The sequence below is a fragment of the Suncus etruscus genome, chromosome 4 (genome assembly GCF_024139225.1).
Source record: "Suncus etruscus isolate mSunEtr1 chromosome 4, mSunEtr1.pri.cur, whole genome shotgun sequence".
Lineage (NCBI taxonomy): Eukaryota > Metazoa > Chordata > Mammalia > Eulipotyphla > Soricidae > Suncus > Suncus etruscus.
Genome location: NC_064851.1, coordinates 2136114 through 2162992, shown reverse-complemented (window position 1 = coordinate 2162992; position 26879 = coordinate 2136114). Strand labels below are relative to the sequence as shown.

The 26879-nt window shown below is 59.0% G+C and overlaps 1 protein-coding gene across 4 annotated transcripts; it reads left to right on the top strand.

Moving 5' to 3' along the window:
* The first annotated feature begins 300 nt into the window (after window positions 1–300).
* On the top strand, window positions 301–22374 carry PRR5 (proline rich 5). 4 transcript variants are annotated; one of them, XM_049771650.1, is made up of 9 exons: window positions 301–684; window positions 12862–12977; window positions 15536–15616; window positions 16391–16439; window positions 17179–17236; window positions 19186–19277; window positions 19379–19519; window positions 20444–20579; window positions 21690–22374. In XM_049771650.1, exons 2-9 carry the CDS (start codon window positions 12865–12867, stop codon window positions 22094–22096), a joined length of 1077 nt encoding a protein of 358 aa, XP_049627607.1. In that variant the 5' UTR covers window positions 301–684; window positions 12862–12864; the 3' UTR covers window positions 22097–22374. The 4 variants fall into 4 exon arrangements, with proteins under 4 accessions (XP_049627607.1, XP_049627609.1, XP_049627606.1 ...); XM_049771652.1 differs by having other exon boundaries at window positions 411–684; window positions 12855–12977; XM_049771649.1 differs by lacking the exon at window positions 301–684 and having other exon boundaries at window positions 12838–12977.
* The last annotated feature ends 4505 nt before the right edge of the window (window positions 22375–26879 follow it).

Sequence of the window (26879 nt, the reverse complement as noted above, 5' to 3'; positions counted from 1 at the left end):
GAACCTGGATCCGCAATACCAGGCAAGTCGCCTTCTAGCCCTCCTCACTCAGCCTGTCCTGGCACTGGGTGCTTCAAACTTTGCGCCCCAAATTCTAGGTCCTGTCCACAAGTTGTGCACAGCTGGGGTGGGGGTTCTGAGAGTGGACGCTGCTACCTAACAGTTCTGGGGGGCCCAGGCCACGCTTTGGGGGCTTTGGGGCCCTGGACTATTCATTCATTCCTTTGCCGGGCAGCCAGTGCCAGTCCCCTGGGTCCCCCATCCCCTGGCCAGGGTGTGGACCCGCCCAGCGCTGGGTTGGGGAGCAGGGGCTGGGCCGGGTGGCGCTCGTGGGCGGTCCAGGGAGCCGCTCTAGTCTGGGGACAGCGGATCCGGACTCGGGGGACCCCGGGTCCCCGAGGACACCGCCCACAGCCTGCGCCAGGGCCGGGCCGGGCCGGGGAGGGCCGAGGCGCGCGGGCGCCCGTGTCCGCAGCGCGCACCGGGCCTTGGGGCGCAGGGCGCAGGGCTGGGGCTCCCCGGCGGCGGCGGTTCCCAAAGCTCCGAGACACCCCCGGACTGGGCCGAACCGAACCGAACCGAGCCGAACCGAACCGAGCCGAGGGCGGGGCGGGGCTTGGGGCCTCCCATTCGGGGTTCGGGCTCTGCGCGGCGGCGGTGGCGGTGGCGGCTGCGGGGACCGAGGTGAGCGGCGCGAAGGGGCCGGGGCCGAGTCGGGGGGACTTGGGGGGCCCTCCTCGGGGAGAAGGACCCGGGGGTGCGCGTGTGCGCGTGTTTGCACGCGCGTGTGCACGGCTGTGCGCGCGCGCGTGTGTGTGTGCTTGTGCGCGCGTGTTCCCTTGTGCTGCGCCCAGCTCGGGGCCATCGGGTGGGGCAGGGCCCCCCGATGTTGTCCGGCCTCCTCCCCTGGCCCCTGCCCCCCTAGGACCTGCCCACCACTCCCCAAGCCTCCCTCTCCTGGGGGGTCCCTGCCCCGCACCCCTTTTCCTGACTCTGGGGGAGGGGGTCTCACTCACTGAGCCAGACAGGGAGAACCTCCCTCTCTGCACGGCTGTGTCTCTGCATTGCCCCTTTAATAGAGCAAACAAAGATGCTAGGAAGGACCCCCCCCCTTTCTGAGCTTCTGCAGGGGACCCCACCCACCTCCACTCTTGGGGACCCTGCGTGACTGGACTCTGGACCAACCCCACCACCACCACTAGGCCTGGAGCAGAGGCTGGGCAGGGCAGTTGGGCAAGGACTCTGGGATGCAGCCCCTGGGCCCGGGTGTGGCTTCGGCCCCTCTGGCCTGGCCGGGCACTTCCTGTGGTGGCCTGCTCTGTGCCCTGATTGTTCCCCAGGACCCCAAGTGATTGAGCCCCTGCAGGCTTCCCAGAGCCTCCCCGGGGATGCTGGTGTCCGTCCTCTGGCCCTGGGGAGACCAGCAGCTGAGGCCCGACTGTCCCAATTGCTGAGGCTGGTCCCCGTCTGTCCTGCTGATGCTGCCCGACCCCCACAGATACCACCACCTCCAGGATGGCTTTGCAGCTCGAGTTAGTGTAGGGCCCGGAGAGGGACTCTGGGTGTCCAGGCAGGGCTGTTCTCAAACCAGCCCAAGCCAGCCCTCTGCGGGTCTGTGCCCCTCAGGGAGATTGTGTGTTGGGGGCTGGGGCTGCTGGAGGCGGGAGAGCCCGGCAGGTGGGTCGCACCCCAGATGTCCCCTAGCTCTGCTGTGAAGCCTCGGGCTTGTCTGCAACCTCTTTGGGCCTGTTTTCTTTTCTGAAATCAAAAAATCGTGGGTCGCGGCCCACGGCCAGCAAGGGATGCAGCTGGGGGGCAGGAGAGGTTTGGACACAGCAGGACACGGACACAGGGCCAAGGGCAACGCGGATTCGGGACTGACCTCCTGGTGCTGGGTTTCCCTCACCAGAGCAGAAAGTGGTTCTTGCTCAGGGATTTTGTCTCTGATGGCAGCTCGGTGCTAGGGAGGGACAGGGCTGCGCAGGACTCAGGACCCGGCAGCTCAAAGGACCCCATGATGCTCATGTGGGTGCCCAGTAGTAGACAAAAGAGGGCCAGGCCAGGCCAGGCGGGCAAAGGACAGAAGAAGCCGGGACCTCGCATGGCCGGAGCACAGCAGGGAGGGCATTTGCCTTGCACAAGGCTGACCCAGGTTCGATCCCTGGCATCCCACAGTGTCCCCTGAACCTTCCAGGAGTGATTCCTGAGTGCAGAACCAGGAAGAACCCCTGAGCGCAGCCAGGTGTGGCCCCCAAACAAAATCAGGCCCCAGCCAGCAGAAGTCTCACCCCCACACACGGTGGTGCTGGGCTGGACTCTGCTAGTGCTTCCCGGCATTGACCTCTGACCTTCAGATCCTTTCCAGTCGGAGTCCGTGGGTGAGGGCTGGGAGGCCCCCTCAGATGTCGGTCCCGTTCCTGTTTTAGGAATTAGGAATTAGGTGTTTTAGGAATTGTCCAGTAACCTGCCTAAGGTCGCCCAGGGGGAAGAGACAGCTGGGAATGCTTCCTGGAGGATGTTGTAGTGGTACTAGTCATGTGTCTAGGCTCAGGGGCAGAGAGAAGGCTGGTGCCCTGGGCATGATAGGGAGGAGGTGGCTGCCTTGAGGCTGAGTGCAGCCCCCAGTGCCCAGTATCCAGCACCAGGACCAAGAATTTAATACCCAACTCTCAGAGCCCAGCACTCAGTGTCCAGCACCCAGTACCCAGCACTGGTGGTCCAGCCTGCAGGTGAAACTCTGGGTCTCTGCAGAGTGCACAAAACTGAGGTCACAACCTAGGGTGGGGACAGGAACGAGAGACCCCACTTGCACACACACACACACACACACACACACACACACACACACACACACACCCAGACAGAGCCCCCAGTCACTGAGTCCTGGATCTACCTTCTGGCTCAGGCTCCAGGCAGGCGAACAGGGCAGAGGAAGGGGGCGGGCCGGCCACCCCCCACCGCAGGGTCCCAGCCCCTCGTTTCCATCACTGGGGGGGGGTTCTCTTTTGCACTGGGCCTGGTGGGGGGTCCAAACCTCAGGCTCAGAACCCAGGCCTCAAGGGTCCCTACAGGAGTGACCGGCTGGTTCTGTCTGTCCGGGGGACGCTGAGTTTGTTGTGCTTTTGCAGGGAAAGGGACAGCTGTGGAGTGGGGTAGGGAGAGGATTTGCTTCCTTCTTCTGGGACACCGGCGGGGACCACCCCATCGTCTGGCTTCACACACACCCCCATGGGGCGGCTCAGATCGCAGCTGGGGCTCTGAAATAGGAAGGGCTGAGCTCAGGGCCAGGCCTGGAGGCTCTGCTGGGGTCACCGTGTCTGCTTCGATGGCCCTAGGAGGGAACTCTGCCTCTCCCTCCTCCGCCTGCCTTCCCTGCTGGAAGGTGCCCTCTTCCTCCTCCAGGAAGCGTTCCAAGCTGCCTGTGTCCACCCCATCCGCCATTCTGGCCCAGGGGAGCCAACCCCCTGGGGTCTTGGCTTAAAAATAGCACTCAGGGGCCGGGTAGGTGGCGCTGGAGGTAAGGTGTCTGCCTTGCAAGCGCTAGCCAAGGAAGGACCGCGGTTCGATCCCCCGGCGTCCCATATGGTCCCCCCAAGCCAGGGGCGATTTCTGAGCACATAGCCAGGAATAACCCCTGAGCATCAAACGGGTGTGGCCCAAAAACCAAAAAAAAAAAAAAAAAAACAGCACTCAGCAGCTGGTGCTGGGAAGATCGAATGCCAGACCCTTTCTGACTCTCCCCCCACCAGTGCTCCAAGGATGAACACGGATTGTGCCATCTCTGTTTCTTTTTGTTTTGTTTTTGGGCCACAGTCGGCTCAGGGGTTACTCCTGGCTCTGCACTCAGAAATCGCTCCTAGCAGTCTCAGGGGACCATATGAGATGCTGGGGATCAAACCCAGGTCCGTCCCAGATCAGCAGCATGCAAAGCAAATGTCCTACTGCTATGCCATCGCTCCGGCTTCAGCCTGTGCTATCTCATCACCTCTGTGCTCTGTGTTGTTGGGTTTTTTTTTTTTTTGGTTTTTGGGCCACACCCGGCATTGCTCAGGGGTCACTCCTGGCTTTCTGCTCAGAAATAGCTCCTGGCAGGCACGGGGGACCCTATGGGACGCCGGGATTCGAACCAACCACCTTTGGTCCTGGATCGGCTGCTTGCAAGGCAAACGCCGCTGTGCTATCTCTCCGGGCCCTTTTTTTTTTTTTTGGTTTTAGAGTCACTCCCGGCAGCATTCAGGGATTCCTCCTCGCTCTATGCTCAGAAATCACTCCTGGCAGGCTCGGGGGACCATATGGGATGCCGGGGTTCGAACCCCCATCCTTCTGCATGCAAGGCAAACACCATACTTCCATGCCATCTCTCCAGCCCCTGTTTGTTTGTTTGTTTTCTCTTTTCCCACTGATTCTCCAGTTTTCAAACGTCTTAGAGCTTGGCTGTGACTTTGAAACCTGCTGAGGGTCTTGTGTCCAGTTATGCCATAAACACCCCTGCATAAACTGATGGGGGAGGCCGACAGGGCCAGATTGGAAGGAGGTGATCTATGGCTGTTTGAACTCCCTCTTGATGGATCCAAAAGACCTGTGGAGGGGGCCGGGGAGGTACTGATGGCTCCCTTCCTGGAAGCGGTTCATTCATTCATTCATTCATTCATTTCCTCTTATTTCACCTGCACAGAGGGAACAAGGGAGTGGATGGAAAGAAATAAACAGGGCTGAGAGGGTTGGAAGGACCCTGTTTTGTCTGATGCCAAAGAAGGAGACCCCAGGGGTGCAAACCTGCAGAGACAAGGCCCAGGGCCCAGGAGTGCATGTGTCTTATTGGACAGGATTTAGGGAGAAAACTTTGCTGGTAAGGGCAACTTGAGTAGAGTTTTGCAGGATGAAAAGGAGTTGGGCCATCAGCATAGGCTTAGGGGCTGGCCTTGCCTGAATGAAAGGCAAGCAAATGGACAAATCATGGGGCCTGGTCTCCCCACTTTTCGAAAGTGGGGGCTCCCCTGGACGCCTCTGCTCCTGTGCCATTTCCCTAGGACCCCCTGAGCTGACAGCAGGGGCAGGAGCAGGCTCTGGGGAGGGAATAACCCACCAGCCCCCCCCCCCACCTCCTGGTCCCCACAACTTCCTTTTGTTTTGTTTGTTTTTGTTTTTTTGGGTCACACCCAGCAGCACTCGGGTTACTCCTGGCTCTGCACTCAGAAATTGCTCCTGGCAGGCACGGGGGACCCTATGGGATACCAGGATTTGAACTACTGTCCATTCTAGATCAGCTGCATGCAAAGCAAACACCCTACCGCTGTGCTATCTCTCCAGCCACCCCCTGACCCCCCCCCCCACAGCTTCCTGAGCAGACACTTCTTACCCTGTCCCCTTCCCATCTCCTTAGGAATCACAGAAGAAGCAGGAGAGGCTGGGGGGCTGAGCTCTGTGAAGGTCCCAGAGAGCAAACACTGTGGCCCTGCAGCCCTGGGGACCCCGGCCCCTCAACACCCCTCCAGGATCCTCATCCCAGCACCCAGTTCTGGGCCTTACCAGCACAGGGCACACCCCACAGTCGCTGCAGTCAGAGCGAGTGAATCAGGGTGGTCCTCAGCAGTGATGTCGGTCGCCTGTGCACGCCCATCAGACCCAAGGCTCCTGCCTGCTCGGAGTGGGGGCTGTGAGGAACCCCATCTCTCTGCTCTCAGAGGCTTGGAGGAGAAGCACTTGGCAGGAAGGCGGGCTGTGGGGCTGCAGATAAGGGGCTCCCCAGTGCCAGAGGGGAGACTGAGGACCCTCACATGGTGTTCAGAGCCCAGCCGGGGTCCAGAGAGTGGCCAGAGCGTCCAAAGACTCTCCTTTGTGCCTCACATCCCAGGCTCTTTCTTTCGTTTTGCTTTATTTTGTTTTGTTTTGGGTCACACCCGGTGGCTACGGTGGCACTCAGGGTTTCCTCCTTGCTCTGTGCTCGGAAATGGCCCCTGGCAGGCTCCAGGGACCATGTGGAATGCCGGTGATCAAACCCTGGTCCTCCTGGGCTGGCCACGTGCAAGGCAAACGCCTTACTGCTGTACTAATGTTACATAGCAGCATGCTATCTCTCCAGCCCCTAAATAATAATATTTTAAAATATTTCCTGACTCTGCGCTCAGAAGTCACTCCTGGCAAGCTAGGGGAATCGTAGGGGATGTTAGGGATTGAACCTGGGTCGACCATGTGCAAAAATGCCCTACCTGCTGTGCTATCACTCTGGTCCCCAAAGCTCTTTTTCAAAAATAAATTTAATTACTTAAATATTAATATTTTTATATATTTCCTGGCCCTGTACTCAGGAATCGCTCTTGGCAGTCTCAAGGGACCCCATGGGATGCCCGGGATTGAACCCTCATTGGCCGTGTACAAGGCCAATGCCCTCCCCATCGTGCTCTCGTTCCAGCCCCTCAAGGGTCTATTCTGCCCCGTACAGTCCCTTCATCACTGCCGCATTTCCAAGGACACCCCAGAGTTCTCATGGTGCTGGGCCACCTGGTCTAGGTCCCTCACCTGGGAAAGAGAAGAGGGGCAAGCGTCGGGAGGGCAGAAGGTCTGAGCCCCAAGGTGGTCCCCAGACCCTGCACAGACCAGTATCCACCAGACCCTTCACCTCCCTCCTGCTCTGGGGCTCTGCACCCCTCCCCACTGCTTCCTGCAATGCCCTCCTTGGTGTCATTGCAGCTCCCAGGCACTGGGTGCAGGTTCCAGGGACCTGATCTGAGCCCCTGCTGGGCCCCCCAGCCCAAAGGGCTGTGGAGCAAAGGGGGACCTTAGCAACTGTCCCCCAGGTGCCTGGGAACTGTGCAGTCTCCACCTAGAGGTCTATCTTGATCTTTCAGCCAGGCCTTGCAGCAATGCTGAACCCAGACAGGACTTGGAGAGCAGGGGGCGGTTTCCTGACAGCTGCAAGTGGCAGCTGGTGCCCTTCTGGGGGCCCTATCCCACAGCGTCCTCCATAGTCATGGGAGGGAGTGTATGGCAATGCAGCTGAGCCTGGCAGTGCTGGGGTGCCTGGGAGCTGAGCACCCTCCCCGCTGCAGTGACCCAGAGAACCCCTAACAGGCACCCAGGCTGAGGGTTGGAGCTATAGCACAGCGGGGAGGGCATTTGCCTTGCATGTGCCAACCTGGGTTCCATCCCTGGCACCCCATAGAGTCCCCACACCCCGCCCACTGCAAGGAATGACCACACTAACCACTCTCAAGCATTGCCAGATGTGACCCAAAATCCAATTTTTGTTTTGTTTTGTTTTTTTGGGCCACACCCGTTTGACGCTCAGGGGTTACTCCTGACTATACGTTCAGAAATCACTCCTGGCTTGGGGGACCATATGGGACGCCAGGGGATCAAACCTCGGTCCAACCTACGCTAGCACTTGCAAGGCAGACACCTTCCCGGCCCCTCCAAAATCTAATTTTTTAAAAGAATCCTCAGACTAAGCATTGCTGTTTCTGGTCAGACACTTGGAGAAACCAGGCTCAGGTGTCGTGCGTGGGGGAACACGGCAGTGGCTGGTCCAGGGGCTGAGTTTGAGGCGCAGGGCTGCCAGCTCCCGGTCTTTTAAGCCATGGGGGAGCCGGCAGGCCGGTGCAGAGGACTTGGGAGTTCCTGTGGGATTTTTGGGTGATGACACAGTTTGGGATTCCCGGAGGGGACAGGCGGAGCCCAGGGAGGGGCGGGCGGCTGGGAAAGTCCCTGCGGAAATGAAGCAAAGTGGGGAAGGGGAGCCCAGTTCCCTCCCAGCTCTCCAGTGGGGTGTGGGTAACCCAGAAGCGGGAATCTTGTGTTCCTAACCCTCTTGTGTTTCTCAGTGGAGGGGGGGGGGCGTGGATTTAACTCAGGCCCCACCAAGGAGGGCAAGAGGAGGAAAAAGACTGGAGGGGGCAGAGTGAGGCATTTGCTTGGCCAGGTTCAATCCCTGATACCTTAAATTCCCCTGAGCACTGCCAGAAGTGATCCCTGAGCCAGGAGCAAGCCCTGAGCACCACTGTCAGTGTCCTCTCCCACCCCCAGAAAGAAAAATAAACATAAAGCAAAGGTTAACAAGAGGTAGTTAGGTGTCAGAGAGATAGCACAGCAGTAGGGCATTTGCCTGAGGCCAACCCTGGAAGGACCCAGGTTGGATTCCCATCATCCCACATGGACACACCCACACACACCCCACACACACACACACACACACACACACACACACACACACACACACACACACACACACACACACACACACACACACACACACACACACACACACACACACACACACTGCAGCCTGCTAGGAGCGATTCTGAGCACAGAGCCAGGAGTAACCCCCTGAGCACTGCTGGGTGTGGCCTCCCAGAAAAAGAAAAAAGAAGATGCTGTACAAAGGTTAAGGAGAGTTAGAACAAAGGTGAAAGCCGTCTAACTGCAAGCTTCTTGGCTAGGGCTGGGTTCAAGTCCTGCCTGCTCAGGGCACCTGAGCACTGCCAGGCAGGTCAGGCAGGGCTCCCAGTGGCTTTTGGGCACAGCTGGGTGCAGCCCAAAAATAACAAAAGGTGGCACAGGCCCCAGGGGTGGGAGTGAGGGTGCGGATTTGCCTGGCACGGGAGGGCCCCAGCACTTAAAAACCACAACAAAAGGAGAGGCGCTTGCCCAGCCTTTCCGTCTGACCTGGGTGCAGTTCCCAGCACCTCATGTGCCCTCCCAGGTCTTCACTGGCACTTTAACACCTCAGCAGCACTACCCCCTACACCCCAATACTGGCCCCTTTGACCAAGAATCACTGGTGGGGGCCCTGGGACCACTTGGGAAGTCAAAACAATTAAAATTAGGGGCTGGGACTGGAGAAATAGCATGCCTATCATGAGAGCGTTTGCCTCGCATGCAGGACAATGGTTCAAATCCCGACATCCCATATGGTCCCTAGAGCCTGCTAAGAGCGATTTCTTTGCATAGAGCCAGGAGGAACCCCTGAGCCCTACCGGGTGTGACCCAAAAACCAAAAACCAAAAGCAAAAAAAAAAAAAATTGGGGACTGGAGAGACAGTTAGGAGCTTGTATTGCACACGGATGACCAGATCTGATCCTTAGCACCACAGATGGGCACAGAACCAGGAGCACTGCTGAGTATGATCACAAAAAAAAAAAAAATTTAAAACAAAAATAAGACAGGGGTGACTGGATAGCACAGCGGTAGGGCAAACAGACCCAGCTTCGATCCCTGGCATCCCATATGATTCCCAGAGCCTGCCAGGAGCAATTTCTGTGTGTAGAGCCAGGAGCCATGGGGTGGGGAGAGGGGGAGGGTGGCCCCAAAACAAACAACAATTGGATTTTGTTGGGTGTTGCATTAAATAATTAACGATGGAGCTGGATGGTGCAGGATGGAGGGATTTTTTTTTTTTTTTTTTTTTTTTGCCATCCCAGGCCACGTGGCTTCGCAATTCCCATTTAGCTGGCGGGTTCCAGGTTTAGGTGAATGGCAGAATCAGACTTATTTAGAGACAGGCATTAGGAAGCATCAGCTTTATTCATGCCCTATTCACCACATGTGTGTGGCCTATATTATAACCTTTTAAGCACAGCCATTCTTAGCTAGTTCTGCATCGTAACTCCTTTCAGCCATCTTCCCTTTGACTTCCATGCTGGTCAAAAACCAAAAGGGCAGAAACCCAAAAAGCCGCTGAGAGCCCTAATCCTCTGGGTCAAAGGCCTTATCTACCTTTTCCAAGACCCAGGAATGGGCGGGGTCTTGCAGGTAAGGTCAAGTTACCTAGGGAGAAAGGGTGGGGAATGAGGCTTCAGTTGGGGAGGACAGAGTCTCATGGGAAGTGAGAGGGATTCTGAGGCCAGCTCAGGGGTCCCCTGAAGGCAGGGGTGAGGGGTCTGCTCTGGAACACAGGAAAAGCCAGGGGCAGGGCTACTTCGGACCTATCAGACACAGTCTGCTGGAGGAGGCAACCTGAGAGAGGCAGCAGATAGTGGAAGCAGCCTGATGGGGTGGTAGTCTGATGGAAGGAGCAGTCTGATGGAGGAGGCAGTCTGCCAGACGCAATACTGGAAGGCAGTCTGATAGGGGAGGCAGGATGATACAAACTGTAGTCTTATGTAGTCCTGAGCGCGCCTGAGACCAGGCAGAGAGAAGGGAACTATAGGGCTAGGTAAGAGGAGAAAGGCCTCCCTGGGCAGGATGTGGGGTGGCAGGGAGAGTGGCAGGCAGAACTGGAGGTCCTGCCTGCGTACCCCTGCATCTTGCCTGTCTGAAGGGAGAAGGGGCTGGTACTGTCAGTCACATGCAGTGAGGGAAACTGAGGCATGAGCTATTAGCCCAGGAGGAGGCTAGATCATGGTAACAGCTGCTCTGGGGGCCCCTCCTGCAGGCCATACCCTGGACGCTTCAGTGCTCAGGCCTGTAGGGGCAGGAGCCTTTGTTCTCACTGAGCCAGAGGCAGGGGTGCAGGGCAGGGCCTGTCTTCGTGGCGGGGGCGGCGAGTCCTGAGAACTGGGGTCCCTTTGTTCGTTCCTGGGAGCAGCGGAAGCGGAAGGATGGGGCCAGGGTCGGAGCTGACTCAGGGCGTTTATCCCACAGTAACAGTAATGGGGTGGCCCCGGAAGGAGGCAGGGGAGGGATGCTGGGGAGAAGGGGGGGACGACGGTCCTGCGCCCACAGAGTCTGGGAGGTCTCCAGGGCTGGGCCAGCTGCCAGGCAGGACTTCCAGTGGGCAGAAGGGTTCCCAGAGCCTGGCCATCGAAAGCCCTCCACTCTGGGGCCAGTCAGTGTCCAATGAAGGCAGAGAGATAACACACGGGGGAGGATTTGCCTTGCACACAGCGGACTGGGTTTGATCCCCAGCATCCCAGATGGTTCCTGAGCCCCGCCAGGAGTGACCCCAAGCACAGAGTCAGGAGAAAGTCTTGAACACCATTGGGTGTAGTCTCCTAAACCAAAAATGACCAAAAAAGGGGGATTTGAGTGGTAGCACAGCAGGGAGGGCCTTGTTTGCCTTGTCATCCTGGGTTCAATCGCCGGCATCCAATAGGGTCCCCCGAGCCTGCCAGGAGGAACTGAGCAACGCTGGGTGTGGCCAAACAAACAAAAGCAAAAGAGGGGGTGTTTCCTGCCCCCCCCCATTCAGAGTGCCCCTTCTTTTGAACTGGGCTAGAACCAGAGCATATATGAAGTCCAGTCATTTGGGGGAGGGCAATGAGCACAAGGCCACCCCAGGGTCCCCAGAGAAGTCCTGGACAGGCGGTGTCAGATAACCCCACTGGGGTCACCTCACTGGGCTCTTGTACTGATTCAGGCCAGGCTCTTGGCCTGGGCCGATACCCCTAGTTTTCCTCTACTGCCACATCCCAATTCCTCGGTGAGGCCAGCCCAGCCCAGCCCCAGGCCTGCTCCTCAGAATCCTCCCTTAAGGTCCTGCTCCCGGGAATTCTCATTTCTGGCAGGGAAGCTTTTCTGTCCAAGGATTCTTCTAGGGAAAGGAAGTCTTTGGCACTCAGCCAGTGCTAGAACCAAGCTCCTGGACCTGCCCTGTGGGCCCCAGTTTACCTGTCTGCACAGTGGGGCAAAAAGGGGTGGAGGCCAGAACAACACTGCAGCAGGGAGGCAGCCGACCTAGGGTTTGATTCCCCTCCCCCGCATCCCAAAGGGTCCCTGAGCACCACCAGGAGTGATTCCTGAGTGCATAAGCCTGAGCAACGCTGTGTGTGACCCTCCTCCAAAAAACCCTGTCGTGGTGGGTTTGGGGAAAGGGGAGCGGATCCTTGTGGGATCCCCAGGATCTTGGGAAACCCCATCCAAGAGCAGGCAGTGCCAGAAGTTGCAAAGCTTCGCCGGCCTCTGTCTGGGATTCCACGACAGGCAACTTGCAGTGGTCCTGGGGAGGTCCAGGCCCCACTGTCTCTGTGGCAACCGCTCAGGGGGTCTGTCCCCATGGCGTGGTCTGGAGGGACCTTGGGATGGGGCGCTGGGGATCTGGGGTCTGGGGTGAGGCAGGGTTCCCTGAACCTCCTGAGTGTGGCTGCGGCAGTGGAAGCGGGGAATGGTGCTTAGAGACGGGCTGCGCGTTTTCTAAAGCTTGGGGGTCTCCTGCGCCCCGGGGGCCCCCTAAGAAAAGGCCAAGAGGGATGGATGCAGGGACCCTGGACCAGCAGGGAAGGGGGCGTGGAAAGAGCAGAGACCACGCCACTGCAGGCCCGCCCGCTATCTCGCCCAGCCAATGAGGGCCCACTTCTCTAATCAGGCCCCGCCCCGGCCTTGAGCCACGCCTTAATGCCATTCCGAGAGGCCACGCCCCTCCGTTCCCGCCCCGCCTCTTCCGTCTGGCCCCACCTACTGTCCCAACCTGGGACTAAATACTATTGGTTAAAGCCCCGCCCCTAGCCCCGCCCTACTACCCTACCAGCCACGCCCCTTCCTCCAATGACCCAGACGGCAAGACGGTTCGTTGAAGGTCACGCCCTCCCCTTCAGGCCACGCCCCTTCTATAAGACCACGCCCCTCCTTTCAGGCCACGCCCCTACCCGACCCGGTCTCCAATACCATTCGTTGGAGACCACGCCCCCACAGCCCCGGGGGTTAATATTCTTCCTTGGAGGCCACGCCCTCCGGCGGGCCACTCCCCCATCCGGCCAGGCCACCAATACCCTTCTTCAGAGGCCACGCCTCCCCTTCAGGCCCCGCCCCTAGAAACCACGCCCCCGGCCTGGCCCCGCCCCTGTCTGCCCCGGACCGCCGCGCGCGGGAGTGAGCGAGCGAGCGAGTCCCGCTCCGGGCCATGCTCCAGCGGGCGGCCGGGCCGGGGCGCGGTCGAGGGCTGCGGGGGCGCGATCGCGGGCACCATGCGGACTCTCCGCAGGCTCAAGTTCATGAGTTCGCCCAGCCTGAGCGACCTGGGCAAGCGAGAAGCGGCCGCCGACGAGCGGGGCACGCAGCAGCGCCGGGCCTGCGCCGCCGCCACCGCCACCGCCACCTGGAACCGGTAAGGCCGGAAGGGACGCGCGGGATCGGCCGCCCCAGCCGGTCTGCACGGCCCGGCCCCGCGCCTCGGGGGCCGGGGGCCCTTCCCGGGCGCCGGAGCCCTAAGCAAGTCGTCGGGATCTGCGGGCTGGAGGTTCGGGGTGCCCCGGGTACCCCCCACCGGCCTCTCCCCAGCCACTCCACCGTCGGGGCCGGGTCATCGAGGATCCCGCCATCGGAGAGGAGGAGAGTCCTGCCTGGGCCACTACCAAAGAGGGCTTGGACCCGTGCCTCAGTTTCCCCACCCGGCCACAGGCGCGCCTAGCACGAGTCCCTGCACGGGAAGGACTTTGGGGGGCTGTGTGGGGGTTCTCCTTAACTCTACGACACCACACTGTCCCGGGGTGGTGTGGGGGACAGGACCGTCCTGAGGCCTTGATCCAGCCTGGCAGCCTCAAAGTTGTTGCTTTTCTTTTTCTTTACTTTTATTTACGTTTGGGGGGCACATCCGGCAGCACTCAAGGCTCCCCGCTCAGAAATCGCTCCTGGCAGGCTCAGAGGGCCCCATGGGGCGCTGGAAATCGAACCCGGGTTCGTCCTGGTTGGCCACGTACAAGGCAAAGGCCCTATTGCTATGCTATCTCTCTGGCCCCTGAAAGTTGTCTTCTTTATGTTTGTTTTGGAGACAGGGGTTCCTCTTCTCCTGGCTTTGCCCTCAGAAGTCCTTCCTGGCAGACTGGAGTGGGGGCCCCTATGGGATGCAGGGGATTGAATCAAATGCAGTTCCTCCTCACGGCGCTATCAGGCCTTAAGTCCTTTTCTCCCACAGCAGAATCGGGGCTCTCAAAAAGCTCAGTACAGGCAGGCAGAGGCCGCCCCAGCCCCTCCACCTTATCACGAGCCTCTCTGGTCCCCAGACCCCCAAACAGCAGCTGCGCGGGATGGAGGGGGCATGAGTTGGGCAGGACCAAAGTCTTAGGGTCTCCGGGGCTTTCCTTGGCAGCAGGTGTGAGATCCTCCCCCTCCCCATTGTCGTGACCTACTGGGGGACCACACAGAGGAGGTGTCCACGGGCCCCCACTGGTCCTGCTGCTGACCCCTTGGGGTCCCTTTGAAGTGCAGCCCTGCAGTTGAGGGGACCCCATCTCTCCCAGGTCCTGGGGAACAGCCACCCTCAAGTCTTCTCCCCGACCCAGTTCCATCCTCTGCAGGGGTGTACCTGAGCCTCCGATCTCATTGTGGGGTGCAGGGCCAAGAGGCATCATCCCTCAATGCATGTCCTACACCCTTCATTCCTCCCTTCACCCTCAGCTCAAGAGCTGGAGACCACCCCTGCTGCTGGGGGTCTGTCGGACCCTCCGTTCCCCCGCAAAAAAGAAGCTCCCACAGAGGTTCTGGATGATTGGGGAGTGGCCCCTGGAAGGACAAACCACAGACCAAGACGGAGGGAGGGCTACGCGTGACCAGGGAGAGCGCGAATCCCGAGGACTGGACAGGACTTTGTCCCCGAGCAGAGCAGCTGGGGGTGGCTGGGGGTCACGTCTGGGTGGGGTCGGAGCGTCCAGGGTACAGAGCAGGCCCGGCCCCTGGTGTGCATGTGCAGGATTCTGGAGGAGCCGACCAGCCACTCAGGAATGCGGCCCCGGCTCCGGGCAGCTGTGCCTGGAATCCTGCCGCCTTGTGGGACCCAAGAACGGGACTGGTTGTCACTCGCTGCCACCAGCGCAGGGAAGGCCTCCCGGGCCAGGCGCTGGGTCCCACAAGCTCACGGTTGGTTCTCGGACTGGACTCTTGGCAGATCTCGCCCCCCACTGCACTCCAAAGACTGCAACATCCGCCCAGGATGGGGGGCTCCTGGGGCCCAGGGTAACAGAGATAGACGCTGTGATGGGGGGACTGTGTCTGTCCAGGCCCTGGGCAAGAGAGTAACTTGATATAGGGGAGGCGGAGGCAGGGATTGGAGCAGAGGGAAGGGGGGAGCCCAGAGTACCCGAATGTGGAGTTTGAAGAGAAAGCGAACAGGGAACAGGCTGAAGTGAGAGGACAGTGGGTAGGGCATTTATTTGCCTTGCACGTAGTGACCCGGGTTCAATTCCCGGAATCCCATCGGGTTCCCCTGAGCACGGCCAGGAGTGATTTCTGAGCTCAGAGCCAGAAGGAACCCCTGAGCACTGTTAAGTATGGCCCCCAAAAAGAGCAAAAGTCCAGTTGAATTTTCAGCCGCCCTGGGCCGTCCGTGCTAGCCAGATAGATAGTGGGGTGTCCAGGAGGTGCTGAGGGCAGCTATGGGGGTCTGGCTGCAAAGACACCCGCCTGCCTGTGCAGGGGAGATGGCAGAGGCCAACCAAGGCGCTCCCTGCTGCTGGATCTGGGCATGGAAGGTTCTGGAACCCGAAGCATGGCACAGTGTGCTTTGGCCTCGGTGATGGCGCCGAGGATCTTCTGGGCCACCTGCTGTCCTGATGTTCAGGCCTGGCACAGGGGTTCCAGGAGATGGAAGGGAGGTACATTAGGGGGTCCAGGAAGGACTCCGGGGGGCTACAGAGTCCCCACACAGCTCCCTCGCTTCTTCCCCTGCAGCATCCACAACGGGGTGATTGCTGTCTTCCAGCGCAAAGGGCTGCCGGACCGAGAGCTCTTCCTCCTCAACGAGGGTGTCCGGTGAGCAGCCACAGCTACCTGGGTCCTGGGTTTGGCCGGGGGTACAGTCGGAGTCTATCCAGCCTCTGGCATTGGCTGGAGGCGACCAGCTGCTGCATGTCCTGGTCTCTGGGGAAACATTCCTTCCTCACGGGAGGGAGCACCACATGTTTCAAGGGGGTTGTGCCCAGACCCCAAACACTCCCCAGAGGGGCTCTGTGACCCCACACCCAAAACCCCACTGTGTCTGAGAATTCTGGGGTCCTGCCTGGTGGCGGAGGCTGATGCCCACAGAGGTCATGCCACTTGGCTGGTGTCCCATAGGCGGGGTGCTGAAAATCCCGAACAGGGATGTGAGTGGCCGCTTGTTTCCAGCTCCCTGGTCCACCCGAGGTGGAACTCCCGGAAACAGAGCTCTGGGTGGCCCCGTTTTCCCAACCTGCCTCTGCTTAGGAGACATGGGTCACATGGAATCTAGGGGCCTATTTGTAAACTTGCACCCAGAGCCACAGGCACTTAGAGAACCTTTCCTAGGCAGGGAGCCAGTGGGAAATACAGTGGGGAGGGCGCTGGCCTTGCATGCTGCTGACCTGGGTTTGATCCCCGGCATCTGTAGGGTCCCCTGAGCACTGTCAGGTGTGGCCCAAAAACAAAAAAAGAATCTTCCCCAGGGTAGTTCCTGCTTAGGAAGTGGGGAGGGCTGACAGGCCGGGACTGTGAGGCGGGGGCGTTCAAATGTCTCCCACCCCCACCCCTCCTGGCTCCCCTCAGTCTTCTCTCCCTCTCCCCACACAGGCAGCTGCTGAAGACAGAGTTGGGGTCTTTCTTCACTGAGTACCTGCAGGTGGGTGCCCTGCCTCTGGGGCAGCCCTGGGGGCCAGAGGGGTACGTGCTGATCTGGACTCCAAGCGTTCAGCTGCCCCGTGACCCAGTTTCCCCAGCATTGCACATGGTCACCTGAACACCCTCAATTATGACCCAAAAACCAGGAAAAAAAAGTTTTCATGAGTCGTTCACTCCCCTTTCTGACTCCAGAGCTTTGTTTATGGAGAGCACCCTATGTGCCATGTCCAAGCCTGCTCCAGCTCCCTGTCAGCTCGCTGGCTTCTGTCTTTGGGTATTTTTCAGGGAGGATCCTCAGCAGGGCATAGGGTGACCCCAGGGGCCATGAGCTGCCCAGGATAGAGTCAGGCCTCAGCCTGTACCGAAGCCCTGGGAACCCTGCAGGGACAGGGCTGGCTGGTCTGGTTCTGGGCAGGCCCTCACATGGACTTCCACCCCCCCATGACTTGGGAACCGTCCCTCCCCAAAGCATGGGCTCTCGGGGTCCATCTCTGAGTTGACAGCCTTTGGGTGTTAGATACAGGCTGTTCTGTTGCTTCCATGCAGCTTGGGTTCCTTCTTGTGCGAGGACCCCGGATCCTAGAAGCGAGCCATGGAAGTGAGGGACCAGGGCCCCCTCCCCCGAGCTGAGGTTCAGGAGGTCCTGGGGAGCCCCATACCTGTGACCTTGGCTGCTGAATAACTGGGGGGCCCGCCTACCAGGACCCCCGGGACTGTCTGCGTGTCCTGGTGCCTTTCAGAACCAGCTGCTGACCAAGGGCATGGTGATCCTGCGGGACAAGATCCGCTTCTACGAGGGTAAGTCTGGGCCACCTGGTGGGCAGCCACTGTGGGCAGCAGGACTATGGTGGAACCTGGGCATGGGCCTGGATGGGTGGGCAATAGTGTGGGAGGGGTCTGGTTTAGGCGTGGCTAATGTGGGTGGACCATTGGGTGTCCTTGTGGGCGGGGCTGGCATCATGGGACAAGCCAATGGGAATGAGCTTTGTGAGCAGGAGTTGGTTCTGATGGACATTGTAGAATGGGCTGTCGTGGCGGGGCCTGTTGTGGATGAGACCTGATTGGTGGAACAATGTGGGCGGGGCTGTGTGGTGGGCGGGTCTTTGTGCTACAACCTGGGCTTGAGCCTGGATGAATGGGGCAACAGTGTGAGCAGGCCCCTGGTGTGGCTGGGACCTGATTGGAGGGACAATGTGGATGAGGCCGTGTGGTGGGCCGGCCTGTGATGCCCGGTAAGTGGGCTGGTCCGTTGCCCTGTGACTCTGCAGCTCTGCCTGTGCAATCCTGGGCCCCACCCGGCTTACCTGGCATCAGGTAAGATGCCATGGCTGTGAGAAGCAGGACCCGCTTTACTCCCCAGGGTTTCAGGCACAAAACCCTCTCCTGCCCTGAGCGGTTTCTGTGCCTTTACAGGATGGTGTCCCCTGGGCAGCCCCTTATGAGAGTTGTTTCTAGTGTCGGAGAGTAGCCCAGGGAGGGTGTGGGTACCTTTGCTGAGTAGCCCTCAGCCAGCCTGGTGGCCTCAAAGCATCGGTCGAGGTTTTCCGAGCACCCTCAGTTCATTGCAAACCCTAGCATGGGGTCTGGTCCTTCCTTTTTTTTTTTTTTTTTTTTTTTTTTTTTGGTTTTTGGGCCACACCCGGTGACGCTCAGGGGTTACTCCTGGCTATGCACTCAGAAGTCGCTCCTGGCTAGGGGGACCATATGGGACACCGGGGGATCGAACCGCGGTCCATCCAAGGCTAGCGCAGGCAAGGCAGGCACCTTACCTCTAGCGCCACCGCCCGGCCCCTTGGTCCTTCCTTAACTGTGCAAGGAATGCGCGTGCCCGGTGCAGCAGCGCTGGATGGAACTGGGATGATGGGCACTGAAAACGGGAAAACCACGGAACAAGAGGCTCCAGTAAGTTCCCTAGGCCTCAGGAGCTGTGGTCCTGGGTCCCTCTGTCTGGGAGGAGGAAGCCGCTGAGGCAGGAGCCTAAAAAGACTTTGTAAGGCAGCTGCAGACTGTGGGCATCCGGATAGGCTTCTTGAAGGAAGCAGCACCTAAGCTGACTGGCCGGCCAGGTCACCTGGCAGAGATGGCCCACGCCTCTCCTGACCCAGCACATTCCCACAGTGCTTGTGCCTCCCACGGCACTGGCCAGGAGAGTGGGGCCCAGAGAACAACCTGTGGGAGGCGCTGGGAGCCAGCCCAGAGCAGCTCAGGGCCAGGCCAGCCTCACCCAACTCCCCCAAGTCCCAGCCCAGGGGCCTAATGCTAATGCTCAGCCCTGGGTCCCACCCAGTCCCAGACTCCCTCTTCTTATCCCACCCATGTTCTGGGCAGCCCCAGGGGGGCCCCACCCAGCAGCCCTGTGAAGGTTTCATTTCCTGAGGAGATCTAGAAAAGGATGCACCTTGTGGGATGAACAAGGAAACCTCCCCTTGTCCCTTCCCCACCCGGGCTGCCCACCTTGAGGACAGGCCTAGCCTCCTTGAGGCCACCAGAAACACCTGCAGAGTGCCCTGTGCCAGTCCACATGGTGCACCCAACTTCCCACATTCTCTCCTCCAGGAAGTCCTTCCTGCCTTCTCCCCTTTCCGCGCAGGCTTGTTGCTGCTTTTCCCCTTCCTCCTCTGTCTACTATCAGGGGTCACAGAAGAGACAAGGGTGGTGGGGTAATTGCAGGTGGGGAGGCAGAACAGGACCTGGATTTGGCCCTGGTGCTCCGGGCCACGGGCAGCACTGACCCTTCGCGCCCACAGGACAGAAGCTTCTGGACTCTCTGGCCGAGACCTGGGATTTCTTCTTCAGTGACGTGCTCCCCACACTGCAGGCCGTGTTCTACCCTGTGCAGGTGCAGGGCCTGGGAGTGGGGAGGGAGGGGGTGCCCGGGGGCAAGGCAGGGGTGACCCCAGTGACTCATGTGCCCCTGCTCCTGTCCCTCCCATCCCGCAGGGCAAAGAGCCATCCGTGCGACAGCTGGCCCTGCTGCACTTCCGGGACACCATCGCCCTCAGCGTGCGGCTGGACGACGCACTGACCCGCAGCCACGCCCGGGTGCCCCCTGCCATCGTGCAGATGCTACTGGTGTTGCAGGTGGGTGGAGACCCCCGGCCCGCTCTAACCTGCAGGGAACCCCAGAGCTAAGCAGAGCATAGTAGGCATGTCCTCCAGGCTGGAGCTGGCCCCAGACTGGAGAATGGACAGGGCAGCGGCCACGCACCTGCACCCTCACCTCTCTAGATGCAGCCACCTTGGGATGCACCAAGGGGTCCAGGGAAGAGCTGGCCCCTGAGTGTCTCCTGCACGTAGGATGCAGAGTTGCCAGGTTGGGAGACAGGCCCCTACTGGGTGCCCCCCACCCCAGCAGCTGACAGGTTCCTTCCTAGGATCTCGGGCGAGGGGGCCACCTCAGAGTCTGTCCTGAAGTGTGGGATACTGAATGGGTTGGCATGAGATACTCACCTGCAGGCCATCCGGGAGCTTCTAAAGCAAGCAGAAAGGAGCCCAGGCTGAGAACCACTGGGCGATGCGGGGGCTGTGGCGGCTTCATCCCTTAAACAGAGCCTCCGGGTGCTCAGGGTGGCCAGAAGGGGGCTTGCTGTCCTCTGCTGGCCACTGTGTGCACTGCAGGCTCCTAGCCAGCCCCCAGGAGACTGGACAAGCCTTTGACCTGCCTCTGGGCCTTTGCGCCAACTCGGCTCAGTGCTCTGATGAGCTCAGAATCCCCAAAGCCAGTCTCACAGTCTCTCTCTGTCTCTTTCTCTGTCTCTGTCTCTCTTACTCTCCCCAGTCTGGAAGATCCCCCCAAGACACCCAAAATCCCGCCCTCCTGCACACAGCTGCATGTAGGGGTCCGTGCCCCACTTGGTGCTGATTCACTTGCACTCCTGCCTATTCCAGGGGCAGGGCCATTGGGGTTGTGGGCAGGGCTGGGTTGTTTGTGGGCAGGGCCACACTGTCCCCGGCCTGGGATTTGCCCAAACACACTCAGCACCCCCTTGCTCCTTTGCCTCGCAGGGCGTGCACGAGTCCCGAGGAGTGACCAAGGACTACCTGCGCCTGGAGACGCTGGTGCAGAAGGTGGTGTCACCCTACCTGGGCACCTACGGCCTCTGCTCCAGCGAGGGCCCCTGCACCCACTCCTGTGTCCTGGGTACGGTGCTCCCCAGGGCTCCCCTGGTGGGAGGCAGGAGCAGGGGTGAGGGGGCAGAGCTGCCTGCAGGGAGAGGGAGGAGGGGTCAGCAGCCAGGCAGAGCACACGGGAGTCATGTTGCTGGTGTTCTCCGAGCCTCTCCTGCCCCTAGAGCAGTGACCTGGACCTTCCCAGCCCAGCCCGCCCACCCCCGGGGGTCTCAGCCCTTCCCCGAGGTCCATCCTGTTCCTGTCCCAGAAGCTGCCCTTGGCCAGAGGACTAGACTGGGGAATCCTGATGGTTTCTCTTTACCCTGTCCAATTCGGCCCCAGTGATGGTCAGGCGAGCACTGGGTACTGGGGATCGAACTCACAGATCCCATGTGCCGAGCTTGTGCTGCAGCCCTCCCACCCCAGCTGTCTCCTCCTGAAAATCCTGCACCTCCTCACCCCTGGAACAGCCAGGCCTGGGCTCATCCCGCAGTGCTCAGCCCTGGCCACAGTGCCCTGCTCCTAGGCACAGCCTGAGGCGGTTACATCCTCCTGGGCCGGCCCCAGGGAGTCACCCCAGTGAGGGGATCAGCCCCGGAAGAGGCGGTAGAGGCTTTGGGAGACATGGCCCGGGGCTGGACATGGGCAGGGAAGGAATTGGCCTGACTGCTGCAGGGAAGCGCTGCCACCTGGTGGTCACTACGGGTCTGCTGAGGCCTCGGCTTACTTTCGGTCAGGCTCCTCGCCCCCTCCAGGCTCCCATTCTGACTAGACATCCCGATTCCAGTGGCCCCTGCCCCTTGTGGGTTCATTGAGTTTTGGGGTGGTACTGGGGATCGAACCCAAGGCCTCCTGTGTGCCACGCACTCACCCTGAGCCTCAGCCCCTGGCCATGTGGTGACCCTCAGCTTTCCCCTGGTTGTGCTACAGGACAGCCAGCCTGATGCCTGTGGCCAGTCTGCCTGACACCATCTTTCTCCCTCTCCCTCCCTGTCCCTTATCTCTCCCTTTGTCTCCTCTATCTCTCCCTCTCACCCTCTCCCTCTGCCTCTGTCTCTCTCTCCGTTCACTCTTTCTCCCCTCTCCCTCTCTCTCCATTCTGTGTATCTCCCTTCTCTGTCTCCCCTCTTTCTCTCTGCAGAGAAACACTTCCTGCGTGGCTCCCGCCCCGGGGACGTCCCCTCCAAGAACCCTGTGGTTCGCTCCAAGAGCTACAACACACCGCTGCTGAACCCCGTGGCCGAACACGAGGCAGAGGGGGCGGCCGCAGGGGGCTCCGGGGTGCGCAGACACTCGGTGTCCGAGATGACGTCCTGCCCGGATCCCCAGGGCTTCGGTGACTCTCCGACCTCACCGTGCCCAGAAGGGCCTGGCCCTGGCGGACTGTACCCCGACGGCTCGCCCGCCTCCAGCCCCGAGAACCTGCTGGACCACATCCTGGAGTCAGTGGACTCGGATGCTGGGGGCATCTTCATTGACTTCGGACGGGGCAGCCGCTCAGACACAGCCGAGTTGGGGGGCTCAGGGGACCAGCAGAGTGTCTTGTGAGCCCAGAGTCCGTGCTGACCCCTCCTTGGGGTGTGCCTGAGCGAGTCTGGGGTACCTTGGCCCTCTGCACCTCTGGTCTTCCCGAGTGTCAGAAAGGCCCGTTTCCCGGGAAGGGCCCCCCACATGCCGTCTGGGGTGCAGCTCAGCTTTGGGGCCACCAGGACGTCGGACGTCTGCGCCCAGAGCTGAATGAGGGGCTGGGGACCCCCGGGGTGGCCTCCTGAGGGACTGGCCCCGAACCCGGGTGTGGACAGAGGAATAAACACTTACATTCTAGCCAGCACTGCTCACCCCGATCTCGGCTCGAGAAGAATCCCCGGAAGAGGTTCTGGGGGTGTCTCTGGTGGGACCCAAAGCTGCTCTGTGTCGCCCAGGAGCTGAGATTCCAGGTGGAAGGGGCAAGGAACCAGTGGAGGTGCGAGGGTGACCACATCTCCTGATCTTTGGCAGATGTGGGGGCGCTCACTTCTTGGGGTTAAGTTCTCTGGGAGGTGAGAAAATATATGAGGGGGTTCAAAGTTTTTCTCCCATGTGAAGAGCCTGCTTGGACCGCTGTCTTTGCCCCTGGGAGGGTTCCCTGGGGGTTCTTGCACTATTTACTTCTCTAATGTGAACCGTTCCCAGGACTTGGCCCAGGAGGGTGGAAAGGGGAGGGGTGCCTCAGGAATCTTACTCAGGGTCCTTGATACAGTGCTCGGGCTTCTGTGCTCACAGGGACCCAACAGGAGGGGCCTTTAGTGAGTAGGAAGTGAGTCTTGGCTGGAAACTCATCTCCGCCATCTGGTCACGGGGTCAGAGGGTGCCAGGGTTCGACTACCCTGTTAGCTCCAAATTCAAGACCCATCCCACAGAGACCACCAAGGGCACAAACAGCACTGCAGTAAGGCATGGAAGTTTATTTACCAGCATGGTGGAGGGTCCCCCTAAGGCAACGACTCCTTAGGAACATTTCCAAATACTTTTATAGGGTCATAGAAGTTTCAAACCATCACCTTTAACCTTTAAGTTGATTGGCTATTGTCTAGGCTGTTTCCTTTTATATCTAAGCATAAAGGGGGGGGCGGAGAGATAGAATGGATGTAGTGCATTTGTCTTACGTGCAGAAGGTCGGTGGTTTGAATCCCGGCATCCCATATGGTCCCCAGTGCCTTCCAGGAATGATTTCTGAGCAGAGAGCCAGGAGGAACCCCTGAGCGCAGCTAGGTGTGACCCAAAAACAAAAACAAAACAAACAAAAAAAAATCTAGAGTGGAATATTGTGGGTTTTAGGGCTTTGGGTCAGAAATTGCTCCTGGCTGGCTTGGGACCATATAGGATGCCGGGGATCAAAAGTCTGCCCCAGGTCCGAGCTGGGGTTAGCATGTGCAAAGTAAATGCCCTACTGCTGTGCTATTGCTCTGGCCCCTAGTTCCAAACTTTAACATTCCCTTCTAGCCTTTAACAACCCTACTCCCCACACCAGGGCCCAGTCCCTCTTCAATATGGAGAGCTGAAGTTCTAGGTGAGGCTGAACCCCAAAGGTGGGCTCAAGGGAGAAGAGCTGGAGATTGGAGTGTTTCTGGAGTCTTGGGTCTCTGTGGGACCAACTGCCCCGAGATAAGGGAGTCCGGGACTGCAGGAGGCCAACCTTGGGCCCATCCAGGAATGTGACCCCAGGGCGGTGCTGTACCCAAACCAACCCTGTATAGTGCTCAACAAATTCCCAACCCTGGTGTCCCCACTGCCAGGATACCTGGCAATGCGGGACAGGGCCAGGAGGCGAACCTTCCAGATGCTCTGTATCCCCAACTCCTGGGTTTCTGCCGAGAACAGTGGGAGAGACCCCAGTGACTTTAAAAGAAAAGAGCAGGGAGACAGCTTCAGGGATCAAGGCAACGGCTGGACTGATGGGCCCTCTCCAAAAGACATGACATTGTGGTGCCGGAGTGAGAGTACAGCAGAGAAGGCATTTGCCTTGCATGGGGCCGACCCAGGTTCAATCCCTGGCATCCCATATGGTCAGACCCTCAAGCCTGCCAGGAGTGAATCCTGAGCACAGAGCCAGGGGTAACCCCTAAGTGCCTCTGGTTGTGGTCCACAAACCAAAAAATGGGGAGGATTTAGGGAAGGGATGGGGCCAGAGAGGGCAGCAGGTAGACCACGTGATTCCCCTGACCAAAATAATCACAGCAAAGTATAAAGGAGGCTGGTGCGGAGCTGGGACACTCCCGGCCCCCGCTTCAAGAATCCACAGAAAAGCCTGACAGCAAAGTAGCCCTGCAGGTGCCATGGGGACGGCCCAGCACGGGGGTCCTCCCAGGACTGGGAGGGTCACACCTCTGGTGACGTTTGTCACTAGAGGACTCCTGACTGGGCCAACTCTTGTTCCTGGTGCTGGTGAACATTTCTCTGTCCTGGCAGGTGGTCAGAGACCCTGGCAGGTGCAGGTCATGGAGCCTGTCCATGTCGGGGCCCTAGACGGGGTCGCTGCTGATCTACTGCTTGAGCAAAGGTGCCAAGGGCAGGGCTCACAGCACAGCAGCAGCAACAGCCAGGACCCACATGGGACAGAGCAGCTGGGCGGAGAGCACTGGCTTTGCATGTGGCCTCGACCATCCCCGGCATTACATGTGGTCCCCTGAGCACAGAGCCACAAGTCAGCCCTGAACAACCACCACGTATTGCCCACAAAAAAGAAATAAATGCAGGGGCCGGGCGGTGGCGCTAAAGGTAAGGTGCCTGCCTTGCCTGCGCTAGCCTTGGACGGACCGCAGTTCGATCCCCCGGTGTCCCATATGGTCCCCCAAGCCAGGAGCAACTTCTGATCACATAGCCAGGAGTAACCCCTGAGCATTACCGGGTGTGGCCCAAAAACCAAAAAAAAAAAAAAAAAAAAAAAAGAAATAAATGCAGGAAATATTGGAAAGACACTTGGATGCTCAGAACGATGGGTTCCCTGCTGTCAGCATTGTGCTGAGCTGGGGTATGGGTGGCCCAGTGTGAGACCCTGTGACACACCTCAGATCTGTGCTCCAAGGTGCTCAGGGCCTCATGTGGTGCCAGGAGTCAGTCTCAGACTAAACAGCGCCAACTCCTGCCAACTCCTGCTCCATCTCTCTGGCCCCACGTGTGTCTTCACATCTTTCTCTTTGTTCCACTGATGTTGGCCAACCCCACGTACCCCTTTCTCTATGGTTCCGCCTGCTGCACCATCATTTTTCAGGCCAAGCAAGACCCAAGTCCTGGGCTCTGAAGGAACAAGTTGCTTCTCAACTTGGGGAAGCACCGCAGCTTGGTTGGTTGCCCTTACCCTGAGTGCCTCGGTTCTGAGCAGTTTTCTAGTTGGTGGTGGGGGCCCCAGGCAAGCCATTTAGTTGCACGCAGCTGTGGAATGGGGCCCTTTGAAGTCATACAGCCTTCTGGGGTCACCCAGGCTTCATGGAGGGTTTTTGACATTTCCACGGCAAAGCCCAAACAGGTCCTGGTGTCTGTTGGCACCAACTGCCCAATACATCAGATCAAAAGCTCCAGATAAGGGGCCAGAGAGATAGCATGGAGGTGGGGCGTTTGCCTGCATGCAGAAGGACAGTGGTTCAAATTCTGGCATCCCATGTGGCCCCCTGTGCCTGCTAGGGGCGATTTCTGAGCGTAGAGTCAGGAGTAACCCCTGAGTGCTGCTGGGTGTGACCCAAAAGCCAAAAAAAAAAAAAAAAAAAAAAGCTCCAGATAAGGGGCTGGAGCCATGGCACAGCAGGGAAGGTTCTGGCCTTGCATGCAGCTGATCCAGGTTTGATTCCTGACATTCCACAGACTCCCCAGAGCCTGCAAGAAGTGATTCCTGAGCACAGATCCAGGAGAAAACCCAGAGCTCCACCGAGTGTGACCCAGAAGTCAAAAAAAAATAATTCCAGAGCAGGGCAGAAGCAGTAGACTGGGAACTGGAAAGTGGCACGCGTGTGTGTGTGTGTGTGTGTGTGTGTGTGTGTGTGTGTGTGTGTGTGTGTGTGACTTGTCCCATCTGTACCAACAGGAGGAAAGTTCCCTTGGCCTCACCAATTTTGGACTCTGACCAGTCTCAGAGTGGAACAAACAAGCCTGCCATCTCGTCCTCCTTTCTAGTTTTTTGTTTTATTTTGTTTTGTTTTGTTTGTTTATCACACTCTTCGGCTCTCAGGATTACTCCTGGCTCTGCGCTCAGAAATTGCTCCTGGCAGGCTTGAGGGACCATATTGGGACGCCGGGGATCGAACCTGGGTCCATCCTGGGTCGGATCGAACCTGGGTCCATCCTGGGTCGACAATGTGCAATGCAAACGCCCTAACCTCTCTGGCCCCAACTTTCCAGTTTTAATAAGGTAGAAAGTGAAAGCTCACGGGCCACTGGCTCGGGGGAAAAAAAACAAAAGGCATCTATCTACTACAATCCTGGGGAGGGACCTTTAATTCCTGCTGGCCGGGCCTTGGGTTTATTCACGTGGAAGTTGCTGCTGTTGGGGGAGGGGGGTGAGGTGGGAGGCAGGGGAGAGGAGAAACACCCCATCAACATTTAAGAGCATTTAATAGATGGAAGAATGCCATTCTGATGCGATGCTTTTTCCTCTGCATTCTTATTCTTTTCGGTGGCAAAGCATTCGGTTCCTTTTGTCTGGCAACAAAAGGGAATGAATAACTTGAGGGGGGGCAGCGATTGATTGGGATAAAGGGGGAGCTCTGGAAAGATCCATAAAGGGGGCAGGCCTGGCCTTCCCTGCAGTTTCTTTCCGCTTTTTTATTCTGAGGGAGTCACTCGCCTCCTTCCCTGCCCC